Source organism: Henckelia pumila, chromosome 2 (genome assembly GCF_033568475.1).
Source record: "Henckelia pumila isolate YLH828 chromosome 2, ASM3356847v2, whole genome shotgun sequence".
Lineage (NCBI taxonomy): Eukaryota > Viridiplantae > Streptophyta > Magnoliopsida > Lamiales > Gesneriaceae > Henckelia > Henckelia pumila.
The window spans coordinates 112,393,361-112,411,574 of record NC_133121.1 but is presented as its reverse complement, the minus strand read 5'-3'; the positions used below and the strand labels follow the sequence as shown (position 1 = coordinate 112,411,574).

Here is an 18,214-nt window from a genome sequence, read left to right as displayed (position 1 = left end):
CTTATGAATATTATCCTAGTGTGGCAGAAAAGTTTGCCAAGAGAAGAGATGTGGTGGACAGTTTGATGTTGCCCAGGATGTTTCAGTGGATAACTAACACGTGGTCCTCAAACCGTGCCCCGTCTGATGTTGATGTTTGTGCAGCCTTTGGTGCCTGTGATATACATGTAAGTAATATGAATTAATTTGATATAATAACTCTTGTAATAAATTTTTAATTTATCTGATACGATATTAAATTAATATAGGATTGTGTTAGATGTTTGGCTCCTACTCCTGAGAAGCTCGTGTCATCGTATTATACGACCGGTGTATTTGTTGATTCTGCACCAGATGTTGTCACCACTCGGGTACTAGAGCTGTGGAATCAGGGTCAGACTGTTATATGTAGTCAGCACCCTCTCGAGAATGATGTGGAGTCTCCCCTAGTCCAGCACACACCTTCTTGTCAAGATGGTTCCCGCACCCCTTGTATTGAAGTCACTAGATCCAGCTCTAGCACCTCTTCTGCTGAAGCCACTAGATCCAGCTCCAGCACCAGTTCTCTAATTCGTACAGGTCCACGAGTCCACTTTGGACTCAATCCTTTCCGCCGCCCATCACCACTGGAGCATCGTTTGAGTGCATTGGAGGATAATGTTAAATCATTGCGTACAGAGATGAGAGAGTGCAGAACGGAAATGAGATTGGGTTTTGATGAGTTGAGATCGATTTTGGTGGAACAAATTAGAGCAGGTTTGGATGAGATCAGGTCTCAAAAAATAGTGCATGATCAGAGAGATTTTAGCACAGTCTATTGCAGAAGACAAAAGATGAAATCATCTGTACTTGAGACAGACGTTGGTGAGTAATTTTTAATTATGTTTGCATAAGAGGATTATGTAATAGAATTCTCTTTAGAATTTTAATTTATTTGATGTATGCTATTAGGTGTGGATCATAATATGGTCAAGGAATTGTTTCCCTATAATAGCCGAGCTGAGCTGTCAACTATACCAAAAGAATCCTCGGAAGGTGAGTTGATGCATTTTTTACTTATATATTTATGTATAGTATAATAAAAAATCAACTTTATGTTTAGATATTCAGGTGACTCCTGATGCGGTCATGTCAAGTGCCGAGGCAACCACGTCGAGAGGTTGTGACGGTGTGAGGTCATTTGCGGAGAGTGTGACTATCAAGGTTTTACCGACACATGGCGATTGAAAATTCGTTATTCACGATTAGTGTAAGCATTTACAATTCGTGTATATTTGTATAACACTTATTTTTAAACTTTGAAAACTTATTGTTCTATCAAATGAAGCACATGGGTGAAGCTCTCCGGGGATTGCTCGAGATTCAGCTGCGACATCCTGAAGTGATGTCACCCAATGTATCGCTGATGCATAGGCAATTCTATACGTTGATATCAGTAGTAAATGAAGATGAAAATCAAGTTCTGAACAAAAATCTTGTGGGGGTGGTTAAAGGGACTAATCCAGAATGGCCCTGCGTGCCATGGGCAAAGGCACAACTAATTATGATCCCTGTCCACTTTGATGGGCGTTGGTTTTTGCTAAAACTCGTAGCAAGGGTCAATAAGTGCATTATATTTGACTTGCAACGAAGACACGACCCTAATTGCAAAGATCTGGACGAGGACATACGACCTATACTTATCAATGCTGCTCGTCTGCTATCTCTTGTTGGGAACAATCCACACCCTAAGAGGTCATGGTATATAAAGATGCATGATGAATTCAAAGCCCAGATAAAACAGTAGGTTCACTGACATATAATGTTTAATATGTTTAGTATTGACAGATGACTAATTAGTTCATTGCTTTTTATTGTACAGCGAGAATTCAGGAGCATTTGTCCTAGCTGCGGCTGGATATTCAATAACTAGAGACAGTGCTCACCTAGTGTTAAAGTTAGATGATAGACTTGTAACTGAGTTTAGATTTTTTTTAACATGTAATATGTTTGATAATCGATGGACATTATTTTGATTTGTAATTATTTTTTTTGAAGTGAGAAATTAAGTTTTTATGGTTGAATCTTTGAATGTTTGACATAGAAATCATTTGAATTGGTCAACAATGGCTCTCCACGGTAGACCATAGAAATTTTTTGGTAGACCATGAAAAGTTTTTGGTAGACCATGGAAATTTTTTGGTAGACCACGGTAGACCATAGAAATTTTTTGGTAGACATCAACTGATTTAATGATTATGTTATGTTATTATACATATTTTAATATATGAATCCATTAATTTACTGATTATGTTAGATAAAGATGCATATTTTGATATAGAAATCAACTGATTTAATGATAATGTTATGTTATTATACATATTTTAATATATGAATCAATTAATTTCACGATTATGTTAGATAATTATACATATTTTGATATAGAAATCAACTTATTTAATGATTATGTTATGTTATTATACATATTTTAATATATGAATCAATTAATTTCAAGATTATGTTAGATAATTATACATATTTTGATATAGAAATCAACTGATTTAATGATAATGTTATGTTATTATACATATTTTAATATATGAATCAATTAATTTCACGATTATGTTAGATAATTATACATATTTTGATATAGAAATCAACTGATTTAATGATAATGTTATGTTATTATACATATTTTAATATATGAATCAATTAATTTCAAGATTATGTTAGATAATTATACATATTTTGATATAAAAATCAACTGATTTAATGATAATGTTATGTTATTATACATATTTTAATATATGAATCAATTAATTTCACGATTATGTTAGATAATTATACATATTTTGATATAGAAATCAACTGATTTAATGATAATGTTATGTTATTATACATATTTTAATATATGAATCAATTAATTTCACGATTATGTTAGATAATTATACATATTTTGATATAGAAATCAACTGATTTAATGATTATGTTATGTTATTATACATATTTTAATATATGAATCAATTAATTTCACGATTATGTTAGATAATTATACATATTTTGATATAAAAATCAACTGATTTAATGATAATGTTATGTTATTATACATATTTTAATATATGAATCAATTAATTTCACGATTATGTTAGATAATTATACATATTTTGATATAGAAATCAACTGATTTAATGATTATGTTATGTTATTATACATATTTTAATATATGAATCAATTAATTTCACGATTATGTTAGATAATTATACATATTTTGATATAGAAATCAACTGATTTAATGATTATGTTATGTTATTATACATATTTTAATATATGAATCCATTAATTTACTGATTATGTTAGATACAGATGCATATTTTGATATAGAAATCAACTGATTTAATGATAATGTTATGTTATTATACATATTTTAATATATGAATCCATTAATTTCACGATTATGTTAGATAAAGATGCATATTTTGATATAGAAATCAACTGATTTAATGATAATGTTATGTTATTATACATATTTTAATATATGAATCCATTAATTTCACGATTATGTTAGATAAAGATGCATATTTTGATATAGAAATCAAATGATTTAATGATAATGTTATGTTATTATACATATTTTAATATAAAAATCAATTAATTTAACGATTATGTTAGATAATTATACATATTTTGATATAGAAATCAACTGATTTAATGATTATGTTATGTTATTATACATATTTTAATATATGAATCAATTAATTTCACGATTATGTTAGATAATTATACATATTTTGATATAGAAATCAACTGATTTAATGATTATGTTATGTTATTATACATATTTTAAGATATGAAGCAATTAATTTTAAGATTATGTTATATAATGATACATATTTTTTGGTAGACCATGGTAGACCATAGATAATTTTTTGGTAGACCATGACAGACCATGTTAGACCATTGACATTTTTGGCACAGACCATGGAGATTAGGTAAACTACGGTAGACCATAGATAATTTTTTGGTAGACCATGACAGACCATGTTAGGCCATTGATATTTTTTGGTACAGACCATGGAGATTAGATAGACCATGGTAGACCATAGATAATTTTTTGGTAGATCATGGCAGACCATGTTAGACCATTGACATTTTTTGATACAGACCATGGTATGGTAGACCATAGATTATTTTTTTGGTAGACCATGGCAGACCATGTTAGACCATTGACATTTTTTGATACAGACCATGGCATGGTATACCATAGATTATTTTTTTGGTAGACCATGGCAGACCATGTTAGACCATTGACATTTTTGATACAGACCATGGAGATTTGTCTTGCTGGACCAAGACAATCGAGACATATTTTAACACAAAAATCAACTTATTTCACGAGTATATTATATAATAATACATGTTTTAACAATCGAATACACTAACTCACGATTATGAGATATAGTTTTACATGTTTTTGCAAAAGAATACAATCCTCTCGCTTATACCTTTTGCTAAATTCACCAATAGAAGGAATTCTCTTTTGTTTTTTTTTTTTTACCAACTCTCTTCTCTAAACAAGGAGGTAGGACCACTGGAAAATTAATGTTACGTGGCCATTCACTTTCTTCGGGAAAGGGATAGACAGTCTCTGAGTAAGCCATGCACCATGTCATCGTAGAATAATACTCTGAACACAATTGATATAAGTCAATCTTCACTAACCAACTGGCTGCAATGGCATGAGCACATGAGAATCTATCAATATCAAAAACTCGGCAAGTGCATCTTTAATCTTTGAGGTCCAGATTCTCCACTTACAATCAGCCACTATATATTTTACAGCATACACTATATGACTACTTTTTACTGTCTCAAATTCAAAAAATGCTTCCAAACTGATCCTTCTTAACACCTTTTTCACTGCATCTCTGTTTGGAAATTCTTGACCAACAAATAAGTTTGAACCATCTGTGAATGAAAATGTGTCGTTAACAATATCCATATTTGCAACCACATCTGCCTCATTTCTTGCAATCACAATTGTCTCATTATTTGCAATCACAATTGCCTCGCTATCCATATCCACATTTTCATCCACATCTGCTTCATTTCTTGCAATCACAACTGCTTCATTACTTGCAATCACAATTGTCTCGCTATCAATATCCACATTTGCAACCACAACTTGCTCATTATTTACAACCACATCTGCCTCATCAAAAGCCTCACTGATATTATTACGATCCAAAGAAACAATATTCAAATCAAAATAATCATCATAAGAGGTTTTATCGTTATAATCAGTATTGCCTTCATCAATACCAACTTCATGCACGTTATCAGAAACATCCAAAAAACCAACAACATGTTCAATTTCAACTTTGAGCACTGACCTCGTTTTGGGACAACCAAAATACAGATATGCTTTCAAATCTTGGTCATTCTATATATATATATCGGTTGAATGTTGCACGTCAACTCTAGAAGGTAACTCAACCTCAGGTTGACAGACTCTTCTATTTTCTCAGTTCTATATAGTTCACGATTTAAATTTTCAAGAAAAAAAAAATCATCATCTACTGGAATAGCAGCAAATTTTGAATTGGGCCCTGGATTCCATTTATATATGTTATCTTCACTCGCTTCCCATCGACCATCGAAATGAACAACAATAACTGTAGGCATAACCTACAAAATTCACAAAAATAATGAGAATAAGACTATTTTAATTATCAAAAATAACAAAAATTCTCCATGGTCTAGCATGGTCTATCAATGGTCTAGCATGGTCTACCCATGGTCTATCAAGAGAGTTTATGGTCAACCAAAAGAAAGTTCTCGATCTAACCATGGTCCCAGAACTCTTTGGGTCGACCAAAAAATTCTCCTGGGCTACAGATCACCAATAAAATCAAACTCAGCTTATTCCAACGCATCATTTTTTAATCCACACTTGCTAAATGAAAAAAAAAACCTTAAATCGTATTAATTCTTACATTCAACAACAATGGAGAAAACTTGCGCTTGTACTGAGATAAGTTTCTTCAAATACAGATGAATGATAAATAGAAAATGTTTGAAATAGATTAGGCCTTATTCACAGCTCAAGGATCGGAGCAGCCACGTGAAGAGAAAAATGAAGAAGATGACAGCCCCAAGTTTTTCTTGCGGGAAAATAAAATAGGGCAAATTGCGGGAAAGAATCAAATAAAACTGTTAGGATTGTTAATTAGTTTAACTAATTAGGTTTAATTTTAATTTAACTGAGTCAACTCCATTTTTTTTAAAAAAGAAGTCAACATCCCTTTTTTTTTAAATACTCCCAAAACTAATCATACTTTTTTAACCAGCCCCGCACTTTTTTGTTTTATTTATTTTTATGTGCTTATATGAATATCTATTATTCTCTTATTATGAGAAAGAAACCTTTAGTTGATTTTTTTGTATATTCATAAAAATATACAATAAATATTTAAGAAAATATTAATGATTTTTTTGGTATGTGCACAATAATATAAAATAAATATTTAAAAAAACACACAACATAAACCGCTTTCATTTACTATCTCAATTTTTTTCTTTTTTGTCATTTAACTATTTCTCTCATTTTTCCTCCTAATTTTTGTAGTTAATATATAGTACAATCAACTTATTTCATCATTCATTTCATATCTCGTGTCATCGAACAAAAACTAAATTAATTGGTCTAATTTTAAACATTAGATGTAAGATCTCATACAAATATTGTACATTTCTAACATTGCTAACAATAACTCACTAATAAAATCGCTAATTTATCATCTATTTTTGTCTTATTAATCAATTTTAATTTTTAGAAAAGTCAAATTTAAGCGTATTTAACGACACATTTGACATTATCAACTTATGTCTGACATTTTTTTACCGTTTTTAATCAAAGCTAAGCGTTTTGACGAAGCTTCAAGCTTAAGCGAAATTAAGCGAGCTTAATCAAATTTTTTAAAACACTGGTTTTGATTAAATTTTTGTGCTTTAAGGACTGAGATATGAAATTTTGTTTCTATTATATTTAATTTAAAATTTAAAAATTTTGAGGACATCAATTTATCTATCTATCTAATTATTAAAAATGTAAATTGTCTTCAACCCATGTTTTTAGCTGGATGGATTCGGGCCATGATTTATGAATATGATCTCCCCTTCTATTTTTTTTTTACCGATACAGAGGAAACATTCTCATAGCTAAACCCTCTGGAGGTCACTGCATAGACTCGTTAAACGGTATCGTTTCAATGGCAAATCAAGGAGCGAAAAAACGTAAAGAAGAAAATGCCCGTCACATGAAGAACCTCCTCCGCCTCATCATCATCTCCAATGTAACCTTAATCATTTATCCACTGTACAAATTGAGTTTGAATTTGAATTTGAATTTGAATTTGAATTTGAATTTGAATTTGATTTGATTTGTATTAGTCTTCGTGATTCCTTTTGGTTCGCAAATTTTCGATTCAGGTAATTTATGTAGTGGTAAGGATCGGAGTGTTCTACTCCAGCTTCACGTGGAAGCATTGGGCGGGATTGATTTTGACTTCGCTTGCTTATGTAATTCCGTATCAGCAGCTCTCCGTAATGGCAAAGCCTGCTTACACTGAAAGCGGGGAGCTTCTCGATGGCGGGTTTGATATGAGTACTGGAGGGATTTGTGGGTATGTGATTTTTTGTTCTAGTTCGCCATTGATGTGGCATGACATTGATTTAACAAATTCAAACTTTCTTATTTTTAAGAATTGGATTTTAGTTTTGAATTTTGATATCAAATTGTGATGATTGACAGTAGGAAATTTGAGGATTGGATGAATTTGAGTCTTGAATTTTGAGCTGTTTGTCCTAATTTTTGTTTTTTCGGAAAATGAAATGATTTGCATATACCTCTTATTGAGTAATAAGCTGTCCAGTTCAAATTCCCACTATAATGTATTGACTTGGTTGCAGGATTAATTGTCGTACTGAATATGTAGGCAAATGCACCTAGAAACTTTTAGCAACGCCTAATCTATCTATTATACAAAAATATGAATGATTATAGTATAATGATACTAGCAGAGTTGACAAATTGATTACAAGAAAGCTTACATGCTGCCCGAGATTTTTATTGCGCTTTTATATTTATCCTCTTACATCTAATAGCTGATTAAATGGCATAAAGCGGCCCTTTTGGGTTCATTGTAGATGAAGATAAGAATCATGGTACAGTTTGCACCCTTGGTTTGTTAACGTTTGTTTACTTTTTCATTAGTTTCTGTTCATTCGTGTTCTTCAATTGGAATGGTTCATGTCATTATTTTAAATTGAAGTACGCTTATCCCTTCATGCTCGTAGTTATTGCTTTTGTGTTTTATATTTTAGATTTCATCTTGTCTACTGTGTTGATGCAAAAGTATATAACTGCTGGTGAAAAAGAGTTATTTCAAATGTAATAAGTTATTTTACGATCCACTCGCATCGTGGGTTTGTTGTTGGTTATGTATTTCATAACCTCAAGCTTTGAATAACACCATTCTACTTGAGGGTCACGATCAAGCTTAGTGGATTTGGATGCCCATGCCCTTTCTTCTAATATCCGATCAGGGAAATGCATGTCTGTTGATAAAATGAGATCATATATGGGTGATAGTCATTCCCATTACAACTATCAATACTGCTGGCTGTCTGTGTATAGGATGACATAATAACAGGTTAGAAAGCTTGGACTTATGTTTACTCATATAGCTTCTTAACTTTTTCTCCCTATTGGGAAGTGGGGTGGAGGTGGAGAATAGGTTGTTGCATCCTCAAATGATGTAAATTTGATGGTTGAAGCTTGCTGGTTTGATATGTTTTAAACAATCCCCCTAGTGGATGTTTGAAAGATTTCCATTTCTACTATAAATGGAAGAACTTTACAATTTGTAACATACATGTTGCTAATTTTGGTATATGTATTCTGTTACTTGACTAGTTTCTTTAATAGCTTCATAGTCTTTTTTTTTTCTTTTTTTTTTCCACGACATACATCATGCATACGATATGCCATATGGATATATATTATATTCACCACTCACAGATCATTTTCATGAAGAGAACTATAGTCTTATTTTCTGTCTTCTTTTTTTATTGCAGATATTTGCACGATTTGATCTACATTACGTGTTTTGTCCAACTCAGTTCCATCATATCTGAAAAATTCTGGCTAGTATACTTTGTGGTAAGTTATTATAATCCAAATTCAGATCATTTTTACCATATCTACCATGCGTTGTTTCTTGATATTCAATAATATGATATGATATGATTTGTGGAACAAGTACTTGATATTTGGTGCATGTCAATTTTATCCGTTCAACAACTCTACTATCATGTTTTAGCTAATGTATATCTAATTTCCTTATTAGTTTCATTGAAAGCCAATAAACTTGAATGCATTTTCATTTTCTTTTCTAGATTCCAGCATTCGCAGCTTATCAACTATTTGGACTTGTCAAAGGGTTCTTGCCTAATGGTTCAGAGGTACTTACACCCACATTTTTAGCTTTTCAGTTTTCTGTATTTCATCAATGATAATTCTGCAACTGCTCAATGGTATAGGGAGATGAAGAAGATGAAAAAACTCGTAAGAAAAGAGAAAAAATGGAAAAGAGGGCTTCGAGAGCCAAATTTGTCAAGACAAGGACCAGATAATATGAAATTCTGCCATCGAAGCATTTGAATATTGATCCAGAAAATTTTTGTATGAAGTGGTTTGTTCAAGCCGATGCCAACTAATATAAGACCAAGACTAATATGTCAAGGACAACGACACCACAAGTTCTTGTGTTTTATTTCCAGCTGTATAATGAGTGATTGTGAAAAAAATTGTGTTTTACCAAGAACTAGGACGTTGTCATGAGTTAGGATCTTGAATAATATTATTTTAAGCAATATAGAATACAATAAACAAAAAGGAGTCAAATGATTTATTTATTAATAAATAGTAATATAATTTTGTTATTATCTATTAAATACCAAAGCTGATCCGTGTTTTACACGAAATGTATGAAAACTTAATTCGCATTTCAACAATTACCACGATTATAGATGTGTCTGCTTGTTAATGTAGTTCCGCCGAGGTTGGCATGTCCCGAGATTATTCACATCTTGAATAATGAATGCATTTCTTATCGCAAGAACTTCCACCATTGTGAATTGTTAAAGCACTTCCGAGTTTTTCTCAAACAAAATTTGAAAATTTTATGAAAAAAATGATAAAAAATACTTCTTAAAAACAATCAGAAACACTACCTAATAAAGGCCACTAAAACGATTAAACTGCTGCTTCTTGTTTCCAATTTATGGCGATAAAGGACTGATGGAAAACTTGGGAGTTTTTTTACTGCATGAGTCATACAAGAAGAAGAAAAATGCTAAGTTAATTAAATAAATTGGCAACCACGTCGAGTGCAGGGGTGAGTGAATTGAAGAATATATGGGGAATGAAACATCTAAAAACACTGATTTTGTTACAAAAGTATCTATCTGGAAACAGAAATTTTAAGACAGTCTGCTTATCAATATCGGAGAATACCAAGAATTCTTCAATCAATCTTTACTGACGAGAATAGGTAATGGACAAAATAAAATGATGTGAGAAAACCGATAGTGCCAGTAGAAAGCATAATCGCAATTGCCATTATCAGCGAGTACCCAACATAGAGTGTAGCTGACACGGTCCCACTCAAGCTCTGAAGATCGAAGACGAGGTAGTTTATGGAATAGAGGAACACGTAAAGTGCAACTGAACCCGAAGCATAGAATGCTTTCCACCACCACATCCAATCCTCGACGCAGAGATGCATGTACGTTAGGACAACAGAAACTTCAGCACAAACGGTTACTAACAACAGCATTACGACGAGCAAGAAACCAAATACGTAGTAAAATCTTCCAAGCCAGATGCTGGAGAGTATGAAGAACAGTTCAATAAAAAGAGTTCCAAATGGAAGAGTTCCAGCACCAAGAATTAGAAGCCAAGAGGGATATTTGCGTGAGGGGATCTCTCTTGGGATCTGATTGGTTCGGACAGGGTATTGTATCGGCTCAGCTTGTGTGCCTAAAAATCCTCCAACAAGAGTGAGTGGCACCGAGATACAGAACCAAAGTGCAAAGAGTGTGAAGTACAAGGAAATGGGAATAGCACCCGTGCTGTTACTTCCCCAAAGGATGAAATTCAAAGCTGTCAAAATAACAAAGACAATTCCCGGAAAGAAGCATGCTACTGACCATGAAACTGATCTCCACCCTTCAGACGAACTTTTTATGGTCCTCCACATACGTACACTTGTGTAACCAGCAGCAATTCCAAGGAAAAGATAAAGCATTATCATACCGGTTAACAGCATACCTCGTGAAGCCGGTGACATGAAACCAAGGGCAGCAAAGATGAGAGTGACAAGTGACATCCCGGTTATTTGAACTCCATTTCCAACCATGACACAAAGTAACTTTGAGTGGGATGGTTCTCTGAAGACATCACCAACCACAAGCTTCCATCCAGAGAGCTCCTCGTTCATCTGTGCCTGGGCTTCTTTGTCTAACTCTTCATACCTTGTCAAATCTCTTCTCACTGTTCTCAAGAAGATGACAAATACGATGCCTGCCAAGAAGAAAATCACCATCAATGAGTTTAGAATTGAGAACCAGTGCACACGGGATCCTTCCATCTTCAGATATGCATCCCACCGAGATGGCCACCTAATGTCGCTCTTTACAAATGTAACCTCATAGGTAAATGACACCCGCTCTTGCTCCCTGATAATCTGAGACTTATCAAGCTCCTTTGGACAGCTTACAGACGTACTATTATCATACATGTGAAGTTTTGACATCTTCTCGGGATCATTCTTGATGCTGCAAGGAACAACCTCGAAACCAACTATCTCATAACCTGAAGCCTTCTTTTTATCAGATTGTGAGATTACACCCATACCTTCTTCTCCAGTACCAATAATCTCCACACCTGCTCCTTCGTACTCATGAATCAAAACTGTAAACTTGAGATGATTGATAATGTAGTCATCGTCACTGTTGGCAGGAGTGTATCCAACTGGGAACCCAGTCCATTGGATTTTAAGTCCGTTTTGCTCCGTATACCTCATAGCAGGCAAATTGTCAAGATTGATGTTAACCTGATACATATCCCGAGTCCTCTGTTTCAAAAGTTTGACCTCGTGGTCATTCAACGGAGGTGTAGTGCAGAGGTACACAGTTTCATTAACGTTCATTCTGAAACGATATGGAGAATTGTCAATTTGATCTCCCATTAGAAGTTCTCCAAGATTTTCAGCACTTTTCTTGACTCCCCCCATGGGTTGACAATAAGGGAGACTGTAATAGCCGAAGGGAAGCTCGGTTTCAATGGAGGTCAAAGAATTCACTTTGGCATAAATCTCTTCCCCTGTTGAGTATGTATGCATATAACTTCCAGGTAGATAAAAGCCATTACATGCTTGCAATGTGAGTACCAAGTAGACCAAGTAGATGAAAGCAGTACATAATTTTCTTCTTGAAATCAAGAGCAATTCCATTTTCATCAGAAGGAAAGCAAAGAAAAATGTCCTGCAACTTGCTGAATCCAAGCTAGGATTGATGGCACATTACAAAAAGTTTCTGCAATCAGATAAATTATAGAAATGACAAGTGGTGACTAAATGAAGATCAATAATTAAGTATTATTAATCATGTCATGATGAAGGCATTTCAAGCAATATTAATACAGAAAAACATGCATCATTTTCACTCGATGATACTATACGTTTACTAAGACACCATCAAGCCAAGCCTAGTGTCATGCGTATTAACAAACAAGAAAATCAACTTCGCAATCAATTTAGTAAAGGAACACGAGGATCAGCAGGGTCCAAAAAAATAAAGCCTTTTCAAGCCAGGGTTAACATTGACAACAGTTTCCATGCCCAAGAAAGTAGCATGAATTAACATAATCAATTATTCAATATGCACCTCTTATGAGCAGTCAGATTGAACTTTTTCCTAACTCCACAAATTACTAGGAAAAAATACCAGGAAGATCCGACCTCTACAACAATATTTAGCAAGGAAACATAAACAAGTCAGATAACAGATAGTATTCCAAGGAAGCATCCGATTGTAAATGAGCAGATAGCCACCGTACAACTGAGAGGAAATGAGGAATACATGCAAGCTCAAGTCAACAGTATGTAATCATCAATAGCATTCCGTTATGCACATCATCCTTTCCAATTTCAATACGAGTAACGCAAACAAAATCTAAGCCAATGTTATTAGCAAATTAACCACAACAAATCAACCTTTAACATCTTCACCGAACAGGTACGCAAAATTTAAAAGTTTAACCGCACATGAATTATCATAATTACCGACAAACTGCGTAGGCAGAATAGTAATACATATTCAAAGAAAAATAGGAAAATGTCAGAAATTTGAAATCTCAATCACACAATTAGAAAGAAAACATTAATCAAAACCAACATCCCATACGTGGATCTACACATCCACCCAAGAAAGGACTCCAAACACCGACAGTTAAGTAAGAATCACAGATAAGTAAATCCAATCGAACTTCCAACTAACCTACAATGTAGAAAAAATACAATCATAATTTATGTTCGCCGACATTGCCAAAAAAAAAAATTCAACACCGGTACGAAGTGTTGGGAGAAACACATACCAGATTCAGATCTGAACTCGGATTGCGCGTAGTTAGGGTTTATCGAGAATGGGAATGATTTTGAATTTTATAGGTGAAATCGAGAGATTATGTGTGATAGTACTGGCATGTTATCACCAGCAAATGCACAGCTGAATCGCGTGGATCTGAAGTTTGGGTTGTATACGTGCGATTTTTGCATGACATCGGCTAGTTAAAAGACATTCATACCCCTCTCTGATTGATATTTTTTTTTTCATTGATTTATTTAAAAACTTGTAATATCCTTAAAAATATATGTTAAAACTTTTGGCATAAGTTTTTTTTTTTTCTAATTATATTAAAAAAACTTGTAACAAAATGGTTCTAACGTTCGGCAATAGAAAAGAATGAGTGTAGAATTTTGTATGTCAAGAGTTGTTTTTGGCATATGAATCACTCTTGAAAGAATGTTGTAAAGGGATCAATCGTAAACTCTCGAATCTTGTTATAGTGCAACACTTGCGGGCCAAAGTGGATTGTATAGGACAAATATTATTGGTCCTTCCTTGTGTGATTTTAATTAACGTTTTGCTTGAAGATCGAATGTTTGTATACTCATGCATCATTTTTTTAAAAAAAAAAAATTTGACAACAAAATATAATAAAAATGGTCGAGAACGATGAAATCCGATTACCTATGCCGAGATCATGCCCGATAGTATCGGCCAATGGCGACCAAATCAAGTTTTTTTTTTTTTTTTTTTTTTTTTGTGAATATCCTTCTTACATGTATATTACTCCAGTGGTTGCTGATCTCTGTCTATTATTTATTCATGACTATTCTTTGGCGATAGATTTTAGCCAGTGCCACATGAGGCCGTGCGAGGATGGGCTGCTTAGCTAGCTTGTCGGTTCACTTACATGCTATGTATTGAAAAGTTGTGTCATTCAGTCAATCTATTTCATTTATTAGTAGGTGATATGTTTCACAATCAAAGAATAAGAGACTCTTCTATTAAATGAAATTTAATTAACATAAGCATATTCCCCTAATTTTCTCCAAGGTTATCTTTTAGATTTGAATTTGAATATAAAGTGACACAAAAAAAACACGTTTCAAGGAAATCTTAAAATAAGTTTCAATCCAGAGATTTAATGACTTTCAGTGACTTTTTTTAATGATAGACTTTTATGCAGTTGATAGACTTTTATAGACTCTCACAGATTTCTAAACAAAATTCTATAGATTCTCACATATTTCTAAACAGAATTCCATGGATTGCAATAGACTTCTTGTATGATTTTTGTAGACATATTTTGTCTTTTTCATTTTAATTACGTAGAATAATTGTCTACTTTAATGATGAACTAATATATCTTTGAATTATTTAACATATATAATATCTTCATTGAAATTGTTGTATTATTATTAACGTAAATAAAATTCATTTAATATTTTAATAAATAACTAATCAATTCACAACTCATTTCAATATTTACCTAAAGCGTATTAATGAACGTAATTTATTAATTAATAAATATTTTTTAATAAAATATAATAAAATATTTTTAAATCAAACTTAGCTTAAAATCATAATAGTATGACAATTTTAACAAAATGACAACAATTTTATGAAAAAAATTCTAATTGATATTGACAATATGTTCAACATCGCTCCACATTTGATTTGCTATAACATCTCTCCATGCATTAGCATTTGCCCGCTGTTGTTCTTGTGTGTCAAATAATTGATCAAAATTTCCATCTTCGTAGACTTGTTCTGATGAAGATAGTGGAACTTCAGTCTCAGTTTCAACTGAAAATTCATCAGAACGACACTCCCTGCGAAGAAAATTGTGTAATCCAGCACATGCCAATACAAGATCCTTCTGTGTTTTATAGTGAAACGGAGGAGCTGTTTTGAATATTTTGAACCGCGATTTAAATATGCCAAAGATCCTCTCTATTACGTTCCTCAGAGAAGCATGACGAAGATTGAACAACTCTTTTGCATCTTCAGGGTGACGACATTGGCCAGTGAATTCTTGGAGATGATAACGCATATCACGAAAAGGAGCCAAAAATTGCCGTCGATTTGGATACCCACCATCCACTAAAAAGAATTTACCTGTCGACCCATATTTATAGGATCAAGTGAATAATACATATAATATATAATCTTGAAAAATATAAATAAGCTAGAAACATTTTTTTATAAGTACCTTGTGGCACTTTCAGCCCATTATTTCTTGATAAAGCGTCTGTCAATACGTTTGAATCATGTGCAGATCCCTCCCATCCACTAAGCACATATATGAATTCTAAATCAAAGTTACATGCCGCCAAAACATTTTGAGAAATCGTCCCATGACGATTATGATAACTGTTAGTATCACGACCAAACACAGTGGCCGGAATATGGGTACCATCAATAGCTCCAATGCAATCCTATAACAACAACAACAACAACAACAACAACAACAACAACAACAATAATAATAATAATAATAATAATAATAATAATTTCATTACTTACTTTGAAGTAAGGATAAAATCTCGTACTCTCTCTTATTTTTTCTGGCACTGCAACTGCAGGTTTAACCATCATATCTGCTACAATGCTATTTAATGCTTCCAACACCTTGTTGAAGTTTTGACTTGTATTGTAGTGCGAACGATCAAATGTTTTACGAATCAAGCAGTATCGAGTATTATGACCAACCACGAGTAAAAACACGGCAAGCATTTCTTCAACACAAATGTATCTTGTGTCTTGCAAATGTGTTTTCTCCCTAAGGACGTTGCTCAATTTTAAAAATACATCGGGGTACATTCTATAAATTTTTCGAAAATTTGTTGGATCTTCTTTTAATATTTTATGAATATAATTGTCACCCCTTGAAGTTATTGGTCGTCTGTTTAAAGGGCGATGGACACATTCACAATGCATGGTAGATATATGTTTAGTAAACGTATAGAGGTTCTCACGAACTTCCATCAATAAAAACCCAATAGTTTCATGTAATTTTTCTTCGAATTCCTCTTCTTCCATTTGCTCTTGTACTTCATCCACATTCATATTTGACATTTAAATAAACTATCTGATACCAAACAACAAATTCAAATGAAAAAACTCTACAAATTTATGAAAAAACCATTCCCATATATCAAACAAGATGTATTCAAGAAACAACTGAAAACTTATATAAATAAACCAAAATTCAAGAGTTTGCAACCAAATCAATAATTAGAAAAACAATTCAAAACAAGAATAGAAATTTTAACACAGTTTAACTCATCATTAATCATGTTTTAAAACATACTTATCCTTTCAATTTATACTCTATCCATCCCGAACGCTCTTCAATTGTCATTTTTAAGAAATCCATCTTTTTTGATCTTGTGTTAAGTAAATCAAGCGCCTTGTATCGAGCACGATTATCCAAATTTGGGACCTCCTTGATAGCTTCCAAACAAGTGCCACCTGCATTTCCTATTGATTTTATCTTAGAAAGTACCTTCTCAAGACTGTGGGAGAACTCACGCATAGTATTTGGGTTGATACTCTTGCATGTAGTTGATTTTGCTTCAAAATCAGTCCTATCTCGTTTCTTAGCTGTTGGTGGAACATCTAAACTTATGGGATGAGAGGGTAATGGTGAAACAGAGTCCTCGAGAAATGCAGGTTGATATGAAGATTCTTGTCTGTCGCCTTGCACGAAATATTCACCAATATTGTGATCATATACATAATCATCTAATAAACTAGTTCTCCTATGTTCTTCTATCTCAACTGTTCTTGCATCATTGTCACCTCCTGATTCAGTTGAGTATTTTCCTGTAGCAGTGCCATTCCCAACAACAATTCTCAAATCTTCATAATTCTCAAAAGTGTTTGTCCGATAGTATTCATGTTTAGGACAAGACTGGTAAAGAGTAAAAAATAACAATTAGTGTAAAAGCTAGTTTAATTATAATTGTAAATATAAATTTTACTTTTCAAACTCGAAGACTCTCACCTTGAAATAATCATCTCATACTTCGTCATTTGCCGTGAATTTTTTTGTCACGGGATCCCATCCAAAACCAGAGTTATGACGCATAAGCTTACAATAACTAGTGTATCTTTGTTTGTACCACTTTAGACGACTTTGATATTGTGTAATATTTTTTCCACACCCAAGCTTGTCATTCAAAGCAGGAAGTATTTTTGTTTCTACAATTTTTTTGTTAAATACTCCATTCTTATCACGACATCCTCGCATGGCAGCATCAACCATGATTTTTAGCAACTCATTGCTCTCTTCAGCGGTCCACACATTATATTTTGCTTGTGAATCTCCCATTGATAATGTGACTTGAGTATGCACAAGATAAAAAAATAAATATAAAGTAAATAATTATCTCAACAATAGAAATAATATCAATTCACATTTTGCAAAGTTTATTTGATTAGTCTACGCAAATATATATAAGATGTTGCTCATTTGTCAAATATTCCATCATCTCGGTTCGTGCAGGCATGAAGAAAGCTACACTTGATCTAATTGTGCCATTTTTCTGTATTTCTAAATTTG

The 18,214-nt window shown here is 33.0% G+C and overlaps 4 protein-coding genes across 5 annotated transcripts; 1 reads left to right on the top strand and 3 right to left on the bottom strand.

The window, feature by feature from the left end:
• The first annotated feature begins 7,164 nt into the window (after nt 1-7,164).
• LOC140884513 (uncharacterized) lies at nt 7,165-9,927 on the top strand. Its single transcript, XM_073291287.1, has 5 exons — nt 7,165-7,310; nt 7,447-7,640; nt 9,094-9,178; nt 9,415-9,480; nt 9,559-9,927. The coding sequence occupies exons 1-5, from the start codon at nt 7,227-7,229 to the stop codon at nt 9,649-9,651; spliced, it is 522 nt and encodes a 173-aa protein (XP_073147388.1). The 5' UTR covers nt 7,165-7,226; the 3' UTR covers nt 9,652-9,927.
• A 435-nt stretch (nt 9,928-10,362) lies between these two features.
• Nucleotides 10,363-13,810, bottom strand: LOC140881361 (transmembrane 9 superfamily member 12). Of its 2 annotated transcripts, none has more exons than XM_073286601.1 (2): nt 13,676-13,810; nt 10,363-12,615 (listed from the first exon to the last, which is right to left on the bottom strand). In XM_073286601.1, the coding sequence occupies exon 2, from the start codon at nt 12,537-12,539 to the stop codon at nt 10,545-10,547; it is 1,995 nt and encodes a 664-aa protein (XP_073142702.1). In that variant the 5' UTR covers nt 12,540-12,615; nt 13,676-13,810; the 3' UTR covers nt 10,363-10,544. The 2 variants fall into 2 exon arrangements, with proteins under 2 accessions (XP_073142702.1, XP_073142703.1); XM_073286602.1 differs by having other exon boundaries at nt 10,363-12,585; nt 13,676-13,807.
• Nucleotides 13,811-15,280: 1,470 nt separating this feature from the next.
• On the bottom strand, nt 15,281-16,242 carry LOC140878185 (uncharacterized). Its single transcript, XM_073281796.1, has 3 exons — nt 16,174-16,242; nt 15,860-16,085; nt 15,281-15,435 (listed from the first exon to the last, which is right to left on the bottom strand). Exons 1-3 carry the CDS (start codon nt 16,240-16,242, stop codon nt 15,281-15,283), a joined length of 450 nt encoding a protein of 149 aa, XP_073137897.1.
• A 718-nt stretch (nt 16,243-16,960) lies between these two features.
• Nucleotides 16,961-17,983, bottom strand: LOC140878184 (uncharacterized protein At2g29880-like). Its single transcript, XM_073281795.1, has 2 exons — nt 17,678-17,983; nt 16,961-17,563 (listed from the first exon to the last, which is right to left on the bottom strand). Exons 1-2 carry the CDS (start codon nt 17,981-17,983, stop codon nt 16,961-16,963), a joined length of 909 nt encoding a protein of 302 aa, XP_073137896.1.
• Nucleotides 17,984-18,214: the final 231 nt, after the last annotated feature.